Raw genomic sequence first — 13,345 nt, 5'->3', positions numbered from 1 at the left:
CCACTCGTTAGTCGCCTGATCCTCACAAGGCACCCCGATCTCCTTCCGAGAAATCCCTGTCTTTTTCTCCTGCAAATGACTGGATGAGGGCCTGTTCGGGTGTCTGGAGTAAATCCCTCTCGTCCGAGTCATCCAATTCAAGGTGAATAATCGCTGTTATGATGTCCAGAAGCTCTTTTCGGTCATAAGAGATGGTAGCAGCAACATTATGTTCAAAATAAGTTACAAACAATGTGAAAAACAAACAAAATAGCATGGATGAATGGTGTATCAAAACACCCAGTCACTACAAAGATACAGTTGTCCTTCCTAACTCAGTTGCCAGAGAGGAAGGAAACTGCTCAGGGATTACACCATGAGGTCAATTATGACTTTAAAACAGTTACAAGTTTAATGGCTGTGATAGGAGAACACTGAGGATGGATCAACAACATTGTAGTTACTCCACAATACTAACCTAATTGACAGAGTGAAAAGGACACCTGTACAGAATAAAAAATATTCCAAAACATGCATCCTGCTTGCAACAAGGTATTAAAGTAATACTGCAAACAATGTGGCAAAGCAATTCACTTTTTGTCCTGAATACAAAGTGTTATGTATGTTTTGGGAAAATCCAATACAGCTGATTACTGAGTACCACTTATTTTCAAGTATAGTGGTGGTTGATACATGTTAATGGTATGCTTGTAATCATTATGGACTGTGGAGTTTTTCAGGATAAAAAATAAATGGAACTAAGCATAGGCAAAATCCTTGAGGAAATCTTGGTCTGCTTAGTCTGCTTTCACCAGACACTGGGAGATGAATTCACCTTTTATCAGGACAATAACATACAACAGAAGGCCAAATCTACAATGGAGTTGCTTACCAAGACCGTGAATGTTCCTGAGGGACCGAGTTACAGCTTTGACTTAAATCTACTTTAAAATTTATGGCAACACCTGAAAATGGTTGTCTAGCAATGATCAAAAACCAATTGTACAGAGCTTGAAGAATTTTGAAAAGAATAATGGGCAAATGTTGCACAATCCAGTTGTGAAAAGCTCTTAAGAGACTTACCCAGAAAGACTCACAGCTGTAATCGCTGTCAAAGGTGCTTCCACAACGTATTGACTCAAGGGTGTGAATACTTAAATACGTAAATGAGATATTTCTGTATTTCACATTTTCAATAAATGTGCAAACAATTTTAAAAACATGTTTTCACTTTGTCATTATGGGGTATTGTGTGTAGATGGGTGAGGAAAATATACAGTTGAAGTCGGAAGTTTACATACACCTTAGCCAAATACATTTAAACTCAGTTTTTCAGAATTCATGACATTTAATCAGAGTAAAAATTCCCTGTCTTAGGTCAGTTAGGATCACTTTATTTTAAGAATGTGAAATGTCAGAATAATAGTAGAGAATGATTTATTTCAGCTTTTATTTCTTTCATCACATTCCCAGTGGGTCAGAAGTTTACATACACTCAATTAGTATTTGGTAGCGTTGCCTTTAAATTGTTTAACTTTGGTAAAACATTTAGAGTAGCCTTCCACAAGCTTCGCCACAATAAGTTGGGTGAATGTTGGCCCATTCCTCCTGACAGAGCTGGTGTAACTGAGTCAGGTTTGTAGGCCTCCTTGCTCGCACACACTTTTTCAGTTCTGCCCACAACATTTCTATAGGATTGAGGTCAGGGCTTTGTGATGGCCAATCCAATTCCTTGACTTTATTGTCCTTAAGCCATTTTGCCACAACTTTGGAAATATGCTTGGGATCATTGTCTATTTGGAATACCCATTTTGCAACCAAGCTTTAACTTCCTGTCTGATGTCTTGAGATGTTGCTTCAATATATCCACATAATTTTCCTCCCTCACTATGCCATTTATTTTGTGAAGTGCACCAGTCCCTTCTGCAGCAAAGCACCCCCACAACATGAAGCTGCCACTCCAGTGCTTCACAGTTGGGACGGTGCTCTTCGGCTTGCAAGCAACCCGTTTTTCCTCCAAACATATCGATGGTCATTATGGCCAAACAGTTCTATTTTTGTTTCATCAGAGCAGAGGACGTCTCTAAAAGTACGATCTTTATCCCTATGTGTCGTTGCAAACCGTAGTCTGGCTTTTTTATGGCGGTTTTAGAGCAGTGGCTTCTTCCTTGCTGAGTGGCCATTCAGGTTATGTCGATATAGGACTCGTTTTAATGTGGATATAGATACTTTTGTACCTATTTCCTCCAGCATCTTCACAAGGTCCTTTGCTGTTGTTCTGGGATTGATTTGCACTTTTCGCACCAAAGTACGTTCATCTCTTAGGAGACAGAAAGCTTCTACTTCCTGAGCGGTATGACGGCTGCGTGGTTCCATGGTGTTTATACTTGCGTACTATTGTTTGTACAGATGAGTACCTTCAGGTGTTTGGAAATTGCTCCCAAGGATGAAGCAGACTTGTAGAGGTCTACTATTGTTTTTCTGAGGTCTTGGCTGATTTTTTTGAATTTCTCATGATGTCAAGCAAAGAGGCACTGAGTTTGAAGGTAGGTCTTGAAATACATCCACAGGAAAACCTCCAATTGACTCAAATTATGTCAATTAGCCTATCAGAAGCTTCTAAAGCAATGACATTTTCTGGAATTTTCCAAGCTGTTTAAAGGCACAGTCAACTTAGTGTATGACCCACTGGAATTGTGATACAGTGAATTATAAGTGAAATAATCTGTCTGTAAACAATTGTTGGAAAAATTACTTGTGTCATGCACAAATTAGATGTCCTAACCGACTTGCCAAAACTATACTTTGTTAACAAGAAATTTGTGGAGTGGTTGAAAAATGTGGAATAAGGGGTATGATATGAATGAATAAGGAACTGCATATCTCTGGATGTGTTTGACTCAGAGTCATGGAATTTGGAATCAGGGGTGTAAGTATAGCTAACCTGTAGAGTGGTTATGTTTGGCCACATGGTGGCGCTGTTGGGCCATTACTTGACCCCCACCATGGCTACCAGCAGCTATATTTTAATTGAATTAAATTAAAATCTTACCCCCTTTTCTCCCCAATTTCGTGGTATCCAATTGTTAGTAATTACTATCTTGTCTCATCGCTACAACTCCTGTACGGGCTCGGGAGAGACAAAGGTCAAAAGCCATGCGTCTTCAGAAACACAACCCAACCAAGCCGCACTGCTTCTTAACACAGCGCGCCTCCAACCTGGAAGCCAGCCGCACCAATGTGTTGGAGGAAACACCGTGCACCTGGCTACCTCCGCCACAGGAGTCGCTGGTGCACGATGAGACAAGGATATCCCTACCGGCCATATCCTCCCTAACTCGGACGACGCTAGGCCAATTGTGCGTCGCCCCATGGACCTCCCGGTCACGGCCGGCTGTGACAGAGCCTGGGCGTGAACCCAGAGTCTCTGGTGGCACAGCTAGCGCTGCGATGCAGTGCCCTAGACCATGTCACTCTTTACTCATGTCACTCTTGTGGCATCATGAATCAGCTCACATAAACATTTTTACCTGCTCTAGAAAGAATATGGTATCGAGTGTTACTTTGTTTTGTTTGAGTGATTTTTGTTTTGGTACATATTATATTCCAGAAACGAGAGGTAGACATTTCTGGATTCAAACTCTATAGCTAAGAAAAGGCAAAGAAGCCATGTGAAGCCACAAACAATGTGAATATAGTGCAAAATATGTTCAATAGAACACATTTTCATTCAAATAAGAGTATTCTTTGGCTTCAGAGTTGAGTAATCTGTTGGAGCGTTCCTGTCCATAACAATGTATTTATTCTAATCTTTCTACTTTTAGTTTCCAAAAAGGTCTACCTCTTTTTCCTCAAATCCTCTTTCTGTTAATACTGGTCCTGTAAATCACATGATAATTATAATATCCCCTTCCCCATCCCAGCCCTCACACCCCCACCACCAAAGTGCAGAACAAGAATATCTACAGTCTCAAAATATGTTTCATGGTATGGGTGAGAGGGAGTGCAATGGATTCATGAAAAGTCCAAACCTAGCATAGATCTCTGTGAGATCTAAAAGTCCATATGAACGCACTGTACACACGTAGTACATGACATAAGATGACCACAGCATGAATCAGGCAAAAGGAGCTCTAAGCAGCATTGTTGATAAGAGCCAGGTGAGTGCTAGCGAGGATAATAATCATGTCTCATCTCTAGAAGACAAGAAATACAGTGTGGCCATGTCATATAGTCAAACTGTAAAGAGACTTCCAGTCCAGTTTCTGTTGTTGGATCAGGTTCATATCAGGTGTCAGGCTGTGTAAAAGTAATGTAGCTCCCATAGAAGAGGTAATATGTATTGTCATTTTGAAGCAATGCAATAGGAAACTCCTGTACGGTCTCCATTTCTTTTCTCACTGCAATAATCAACAGCTAATGAATCTCTTTTTCGGAATGAATCGTTCCAAACCAAACTTGCTCTATTTACATGTACATTTGTAAAAATCCCTCGCTATAGTCTTGGCTGGAGAATGGAACAGTTTGGTCCAAAATAGTGTCTCTGCCTAACACACTGTTGAAGTGCTGAGCAGAAAGAAACACAAGGTCGGAGACTTGGATAGCTTTTTAGCTGACGCTAATGGTTTTGTATCCAGTAAATGTTGTATTGGGAAAATATATATATATATATATATGCATAAACCCAAAGAGTACAACAAATAAAAAGAAGTAGAGACTCATTTGGTCAGTTTCTTCCTGCTAACAAATACGTTTGGTCAAATTAAGCAGGAGTTTCTGATTATCCACATTTTCTGTGATACATCATTTTGAAACACAATCAAAACAATGTAAATTTGCTCAAATTGATCACCTCATTGTTATATCCGAATCTTAATAAATGTCAGATGAAAAACTGAGCTTTAGTCTTCCTGATTTGACATAGGCAGGATTCTACTGTTACAATATTTCGAATGGAAAACACAATACACATAATATAATACAAAAATTGCCCATTTTTCATCAATTAGTTCAAATTAATTTTTGAAACACTGGTTTTTGAAAATGTTGGATTCAGGGGAACAAATGGATTGTAAAAGTATGGTTTTACAATGATTCATATGATAGGGTCTCCCTATCGCCTAACTACCATGGTGCTTGCTAGACAACTCTTGTGTACACGAACAATCCTCTGCAGTGTCTAAAACTGCTTATACTGAGTGAGACATACTATAACATAAGTAGCACTCCCATTGATAATACCCAGGTTTATAGGATCAGGGATTATATTCAGGTTACTAGTTACTAATTTGGACTGAATAGGGCAGTTCATTTGCTAAATAAACAGAAGATTTTTAGGACCAAACCCTCTGTGCGTATAACTCCAATTTGACCTCAACTCTCAATGACATCAATAGAGGATTTACAAGAAAGCACATAGCTTTGTGCACTGATCTAAAGTAAGAATTGGGCCCATGGAGACTAACCCTGAATGGAAATGGGATGAACAATACACATAACAACATCAACATCACAACATGAGTGAGTGACTCTGCAGTGTGGAGGGCCACTGTGACCCTCCTGGACCTGGCCCGGGCACCAGTGAAGGAGAGGGGAGAGAAGGAGTCTAGGAGGGGATAGGACCCCCTGGGGCTGGCTCTGGCTGGCTCTTGACATGCTTCCTGTTGGTGCGTTTTGTGGGAAGGTTGGGGTTGAACTGCTGCCAGTAGGACTGACAGTACTGGTTGATGAGGCGGATCTCCGGCTGGGAGGAGAACTGCAGTGGCAGAGTTTGAGGCTGGGGCGGTGGGTGGTCGGGGTGGTGATGGAGGTTCTGGTCCTCCTGCGGGGCATCCAGGGAGGTGAGGGCCTCCACTATCTCCCGGTCCAGGATGCGGAGGGCCACGCGGACCACCGTGTGCTTGAAGTTGTTCTCAGTGGCCAGGCAGTGGTACAGCCCCCTGTCAGCGTAGCTCAGAGACTTGAGCAAGATGCCATGAGCTGTCTCCAGCACCTCTCCGTCTCGGCTCAGCTGGGGGAAGGGGAGAGAAGGGACAAGGACCATCAGCGTGAGCGAAAAGGAAAAGACAACATTATCTACAGCCATCATAAAGAAGTTAACTAAACGGTCCGCTAGGCCTTGTTTTACCACTTTTCTCCTGCCGTCTGGTGTCTGGTAGAGCCATTTGACTGTCGCTTGTGGAGATCTAGGTTGGCACTCCAGGAACGTACTGCTCCCCTTCACCCCAAACTGCACCGTTTCACTGAGACGCTTCTCCACTGGAGGAGACCGAATCAGAGAAATAAAGAGTATAAGTATACATTATGGCATAGTCTGAATAAAAGGCCTTTTGACTCATTAACAGTGGTTAACTCCTTCGTGAGAATGTGTTGCGAGACCATTGTATGCAGAAAAAAATTATACTCCTTTTACAAAAATCTATTTGCCAGACCAGGCTTTCAGATACACACTCTATATAAGAGGTAAGGGAGATATTGTTCAGTGCTTTGGCCGGAATCACATACCTTTTGCATTGAACCCTCTGCACTGCCGCAAGGGGTTTCCATGCTTAATATCCTGTCTTCTGCTTCGCCTGTGAACAAGTAACAATTATCACAACTTTGACTTATGCCTGAAACCCGGTAAGCAGTTTGGATGGAATTACTTCAGCTAAACTAATGTCATGACTGTCCTGTGAGGATCCAAATAGGTCAGATCAGCTTGGCAATAAATAACTTCAGCCAGACCCTCTATCACCCACAGAGGGGGGAGATGGGAGCTGGGAGCTGGTGGGAGGTTGACAGTTATAAATCAAGGATTAGAATATTCAGTTGTCTCCCTTTCTAAATTCACACAGGAATGTGCCTTTGTTCCAAAGACATTTTCAAGACGAAACTCTTAACACATTATAAAGTGAATACTGGAACAACATTTCTAACATAGAACTTGGGGAATGGTCAAAGGTGATCTAAAGAATAATAATGTCATTTTGGTTGTTATTTTGTGATGTCATTAAAAATTATATAAAAAGGAAATAGGAATGTTGTTGTCAGCTTTTATTTCTTTCATCACAGTCCCAGTGGGTCAGAAGTTTACATACACTCAATTAGTATTTGGTAGCATTGCCTTTAAATTGTTTAACTTGGGTCAAACGTTTCAGGTAGCCTTCCACAAGCTTCCCACAATAAGCTTCCCACAATAAGTTGGATAAATGTTGGCCCATTCCTCCAGACAGAGCTGGTGTAACTGAGTCAGGTTTTATAGGCCTCCTTGCTCGCACACACTTTTTCAGTTCTGCCCATACATTTTCTATAGGATTGAGGTCAGGGCTTTGTGATGGCCACTCCAATACCGTGACTTTGTTGTCCTTAAGCCATTTTACCACAACTTTGGAAGTATGCTTGGAGTCATTGTCCATTTGGAAGACCCATTTGCGACCAAGCTTTAACTTCCCGACTGATGTCTTGAGATGTTGCTTCAATATATCCACATCATTTTCCTACCTCATGATGTCATCTATTTTGTGAAGTCCCCCAGTCCCTCCTGCAGCAAAGCACCCCCACAACGTGACGCTGCCACCTCGTGCTTCAAGGTTGGGATAGTGTTCTTTGGCTTGCAAGCCTCCCCCTTTTTCCTCCAAACATAACGATGGTCATTTGTTTCATTAGACCAGAGGACATGTGCAGTTCCAAACCGTAGTCTGGCTTATTATTTATGGCGGTTTTGGAGCAGTGGCTTCTTCCTTGCTGAGTGGCCATTCAGGTTCTGTCGATATAGGACTCTTTTTAATGTGGAAATAGATACTTTTGTACCCGTTTCCTCCAGCATCTTCACAAGGTCCTTTGCTGCTATTCTGGGATTGATTTGCACTTTTCGCACCAAAGTACCCTTCATCTCTAGGTGACCGAATGCGTCTTCTTCCTGAGCGGTATGACGACTGCATGGTCCCATGGTGTTTATACTTGCGTACTATTGTTTGTACAGATGAACGTAGTACCTTCAGGCATTTGAAAATTGCTCCCAAGGATGAACCAGACTTGTGGAGGTCCATAATTTTTTTCTGAGGTCTTGGCTGATTTCTTTTGATTTTCCAATGATGTCAAGCAAAGAGGCACCGAGTTTGAATGTAGGCCATGAAATACATCCACAGGTACACCTCCAATTGACTCAAATGATGTCAATTAGCCTATGACATTTTCTGGAATTTTCCAAGCTGTTTAAAGGCACAGTCAACTTAGTGTATGCAAACTTCTGACCCACTGGAATTGTGATACAGTGAATTATAAGTGAAATAATCTGTCTAATTGGTGGAAAAATGACTTGTCATGCACAAAGTAGATGTCCTAACCGACTTCCCAAAACAATAGTTTATTAACAAGACATTTGTGGAGATGTTGAAAAACGAGTTTTAATGACTCCAACCTAAGTGTATGTAAACCTCCGACTTCAACTGTAGCTGCAGCTCACGTCCAAAGTGGTTCGAACTCAATCTCAACACGAGGTAGAGGCGATAATGTCACCTCTCCGACAATCTCTGGTATGGCTGATAAGCTGTCCGAAGTAAAGTATCTAGAAAAGTGAACTTAAGTGGGACCATTATCCTACTCTTCTCAAATCACTGTCATTAAATAATACATACGGAATCATGAAGTAATCAAAAACAAATTAAAATATATTTCATATTTGAGATTCTTCAAAGTAGCCACCCTTTGCACACTGGCATTCTCTCAACCAGCTTCATGAGGTCAAACGTTTCCTGGAATGCATTTCAATTAATATCTTTCCTTCTTAATACGTTTGTGACATTCAGTTGTGTTGTACATTTACATTTACATTTAAGTCATTTAGCAGACGCTCTTATCCAGAGCGACTTACAAATTGGTGCATTCACCTTATGACATCCAGTGGGACAGTCACTTAACAATAGTGCATCTAAAACTTGGGGGGGGGGTGGGGTGAGAGGGATTACTTAACCTATCCTAGGTATTCCTTAAAGAGGTGGGGTTTCAGGTGTCTCCGGAAGGTGGTGATTGACTCCGCTGTCCTGGCGTCGTGAGGGAGTTTGTTCCACCATTGGGGGGCCAGGGCAGCGAACAGTTTTGACTGGGCTGAGCGGGAGCTGTACTTCCTCAGTGGTAGGGAGGCGAGCAGGCCAGAGGTGGATGAACGCAGTGCCCTTGTTTGGGTGTAGGGCCTGATCAGAGCCTGGAGGTACTGAGGTGCCGTTCCCCTCACAGCTCCGTAGGCAAGCACCATGGTCTTGTAGCGGATGCGAGCTTCAACTGGAAGCCAGTGGAGAGAACGGAGGAGCGGGGTGACGTGAGAGAACTTGGGAAGGTTGAACACCAGATGGGCTGCGGCGTTCTGGATGAGTTGAAGGGGTTTAATGGCACAGGCAGGGAGCCCAGCCAACAGCGAGTTGCAGTAATCCAGACGGGAGATGACAAGTGCCTGGATTAGGACCTGCGCCGCTTCCTGTGTGAGGCAGGGTCGTACTCTGCGGATGTTGTAGAGCATGAACCTACAGGAACGGGCCACCGCCTTGATGTTAGTTGAGAACGACAGGGTGTTGTCCAGGATCACGCCAAGGTTCTTGGCGCTCTGGGAGGAGGACACAATGGAGTTGTCGACCGTGATGGCGAGATCATGGAACGGGCAGTCCTTCCCCGGGAGGAAGAGCAGCTCCGTCTTGCCGAGGTTCAGCTTGAGGTGGTGATCCGTCATCCACACTGATATGTCTGCCAGACATGCAGAGATGCGATTCCAATCGCCACCTGGTCATCAGAAGGGGGAAAGGAGAAGATTAATTGTGTGTCGTCTGCATAGCAATGATAAGAGAGACCATGTGAGGTTATGACAGAGCCAAGTGACTTGGTGTATAGCGAGAATAGGAGAGGGCCAAGAACAGAGCCCTGGGGGACACCAGTGGTGAGAGCGCGTGGTGAGGAGACAGATTCTCGCCACGCCACCTGGTAGGAGCGACCTGTCAGGTAGGACGCAATCCAAGCGTGGGCCGCGCCGGAGATGCTCAACTCGGAGAGGGTGGAGAGGAGGATCTGATGGTTCACAGTATCGAAGGCAGCCGATAGATCTAGAAGGATGAGAGCAGAGGAGAGAGAGTTAGCTTTAGCAGTGCGGAGCGCCTCCGTGATACAGAGGAGAGCAGTCTCAGTTGAATGACTAGTCTTGAAACCTGACTGATTTGGATCAAGAAGGTCATTCAGAGAGAGATAGCGGGAGAGCTGGCCAAGGACGGCACGTTCAAGAGTTTTGGAGAGAAAAGAAAGAAGGGATACTGGTCTGTAATTGTTGACATCGGAGGGATCGAGTGTAGGTTTTTTCAGAAGGGGTGCAACTCTCGCTCTCTTGAAGACGGAAGGGACGTAGCCAACGGTCAGGGATGAGTTGATGAGCGAGGTGAGGTAAGGGAGAAGGTCTCCGGAAATGGTCTGGAGAAGAGAGGAGGGGATAGGGTCAAACGGGCAGGTTGTTGGGCGGCCGGCCGTCACAAGACGCGAGATTTCATCTGGAGAGAGAGGGGAGAAAGAGGTCAGAGCACAGGGTAGGGCAGTGTGAGCAGAACCAGCGGTGTCGTTTGACTTAGCAAACGAGGATCGGATGTCGTCGACCTTCTTTTCAAAATGGTTGAAAGTCATCTGCAGAGAGGGAGGAGGGGGGAGGGGGCGGAGGATTCAGGAGGGAGGAGAAGGTGGCAAAGAGCTTCCTAGGGTTAGAGGCAGATGCTTGGAATTTAGCGTGGTAGAAAGTGGCTTTAGCAGCAGAGACAGAGGAGGAAAATGTAGAGAGGAGGGAGTGAAAGGATGCCAGGTCCGCAGGGAGGCGAGTTTTCCTCCATTTCCGCTCGGCTGCCCGGAGCCCTGTTCTGTGAGCTCGCAATGAGTCATCGAGCCACGGAGCGGGAGGGGAGGACCGAGCCGGCCTGGAGGATAGGGGACATAGAGAGTCAAGGGATGCAGAGAGGGAGGAGAGGAGGGTTGAGGAGGCAGAATCAGGAGATAGGTGGGAGAAGGTTTGAGCGGAGGGAAGAGATGATAGGATGGAAGAGGAGAGAGTAGCGGGGGAGAGAGAGCGAAGGTTGGGACGGCGCGATACCATCCGAGTAGGGGCAGTGTGGGAGGTGTTGGATGAGAGCGAGAGGGAAAAGGATACAAGGCAGTGGTCGGAGACTTGGAGGGGAGTTGCAGTGAGGTTAGTGGAAGAACAGCATCTAGTAAAGATGAGGTCGAGCGTATTGCCTGCCTTGTGAGTAGGGGGGAAGGTGAGAGGGTGAGGTCAAAAGAGGAGAGGAGTGGAAAGAAGGAGGCAGAGAGGAAAGAGTCAAAGGTAGACGTGGGGAGGTTAAAGTCGCCCAGAACTGTGAGAGGTGAGCCGTCCTCAGGAAAGGAGCTTATCAAGGCATCAAGCTCATTGATGAACTCTCCGAGGGAACCTGGAGGGCGATAAATGATAAGGATGTTAAGCTTGAAAGGGCTAGTAACTGTGACAGCATGGAATTCAAAGGAGGCGATAGACAGATGGGTAAGGGGAGAAAGAGAGAATGACCACTTGGGAGAGATGAGGATCCCGGTGCCACCACCCCGCTGACCAGACGCTCTCGGGGTGTGCGAGAACACGTGGGCGGACGAAGAGAGAGCAGTAGGAGTAGCAGTGTTGTCTGTGGTGATCCATGTTTCCGTCAGTGCCAAGAAGTCGAGGGACTGGAGGGAGGCATAGGCTGAGATAAACTCTGCCTTGTTGACCGCAGATTGGCAGTTCCAGAGGCTACCGGAGACCTGGAACTCCACGTGGGTCGTGCGCGCTGGGACCACCAGAGTAGGGTGGCCGCGGCCACGCGGTGTGGAGCGTTTGTATGGTCTGTGCAGAGAGGAGAGAACAGGGATAAACAGACACATAGTTGACAGGCTACAGAAGAGGCTACGCTAATGCAAAGGAGATTGGAATGACAAGTGGACTACACGTCTCGAATGTTCAGAAAGTTAAGCTACGTAGCAAGAATCTTATTGACTAAAATGATTAAAATGATACAGTACTGCTGAAGTAGGCCAGCTGGCAGTGGGTGCGTTGTTGACACTACACTAATCAAGTCGTTCCGTTGAGTGTAATAGTTTCTGCAGTGTTGCTATTCGGGGGCTAGCAGGCTAGCTAGCAGTGTTGTTTACGTTACGTTGCGTTAAAAGAACGACAATAGATGGCTAGCGAACCTAGAAAATCGCTCTAGACTACACAATTATCTTTGATACAAAGACGGCTATGTAGCTAGCTAAGTAGCTAGCTACGATCAAACAAATCAAACCGTTGTACTGTAATGAAATGAAGTGAAAAAGTGATACAACCTGTGAATGCGACCGGGTAGTTGAGTTCTATACAGAAGACGTTGGCTAGCGTTGGCTAGCTGTTGGCTAGCTAGCAGAGTCACCTACGTTAAGGACGACAAATAGCTGGCTAGCTAACCTCGGTAAATTAAGATAATCACTCTAAGACTACACACTCTAAACCTAAACAACACAATTATCTTGGATACGATGATACGATGATACGAAGACAGCAAAGACAGCTATGTAGGTAGCTAACACTAAACTAATCAAGTCGTTCAGTTGAGTGAAATAGTAATAGTTTCTCAGTGCAGCTAATCAGTGGACGTTAGCTAGCTGGCTAGTGAAGACTACGTTAGGACGGCGAAATACGATAATTACGCAATTATCTTTGATACAAAGACGGCTATGTAGCTAGCTGAGAAGAAATTGCTAAGATAAGACAAATCAAACCGTTGTGATATAATGAAATATAATGAAAAAGTTATACTACCCGTTGGAGCGACGTGCAGATGCGACCACTCGCTCCAACCGGAAGTAACTGTGACAAGGTATGGGTGGTATACAGCATATGATGACAAGAACAGCTCAAATAAGCAAAGAGAAATTTCAGTCCATCATTACTTAGAGACATGAAGATCAGACAATGCGGAAAATCTGCAGTTGCAAAAACCATCAAGCGCTATGATGAAACTGGCTCTCATGAGGACCGCCACAGGAAAGGAAGACCCAGTTACCTCTACTGCTGAGGATAAGTTCATCAGATTTAACTGCACCTCAGATTGCAGCCCAAATAAATGCTTCACAGAGTTCAAGTAACAGACACATCTCAACATCAACTGTTCAGAGGAGACTGCATAAATCAGGCCTTCATGGTCAAAGTGTTGCAAAGAAACCACTACTAAAGGACACCAATAAGAAAAAGACTCTTGCTTGGGCCAAGAAACACGATCAATGGAAATTTGACCTTTGGTCTGATGAGTCCAAATTTGAGATTTTTGGTTCTAACCGCCGTGTCTTTAGGAGATGCAGTGTAGGTGAACGGATGATCTCT

At 44.5% G+C, this 13,345-nt stretch overlaps 1 protein-coding gene across 1 annotated transcript in view; it reads right to left on the bottom strand.

Moving 5' to 3' along the window:
* Window positions 1-3,341: 3,341 nt before the first annotated feature.
* Window positions 3,342-13,345, bottom strand: part of LOC124031818 (semaphorin-3F-like) — a 120,117-nt gene continuing 110,113 nt past the window's right edge. Inside the window, exons 16-18 of the mRNA XM_046343522.1 lie at window positions 6,484-6,551; window positions 6,107-6,237; window positions 3,342-5,989 (exon numbers count right to left, since the gene is read on the bottom strand). Coding sequence (XP_046199478.1) covers window positions 5,585-5,989; window positions 6,107-6,237; window positions 6,484-6,551 — 604 coding nt within the window. The 3' untranslated portion in view covers window positions 3,342-5,584. The remainder of the gene's footprint in view (window positions 5,990-6,106; window positions 6,238-6,483; window positions 6,552-13,345) is intronic.

The sequence above is a fragment of the Oncorhynchus gorbuscha genome, linkage group LG03 (genome assembly GCF_021184085.1).
Source record: "Oncorhynchus gorbuscha isolate QuinsamMale2020 ecotype Even-year linkage group LG03, OgorEven_v1.0, whole genome shotgun sequence".
Lineage (NCBI taxonomy): Eukaryota > Metazoa > Chordata > Actinopteri > Salmoniformes > Salmonidae > Oncorhynchus > Oncorhynchus gorbuscha.
This window is presented reverse-complemented; position numbering and strand designations above follow the sequence as displayed.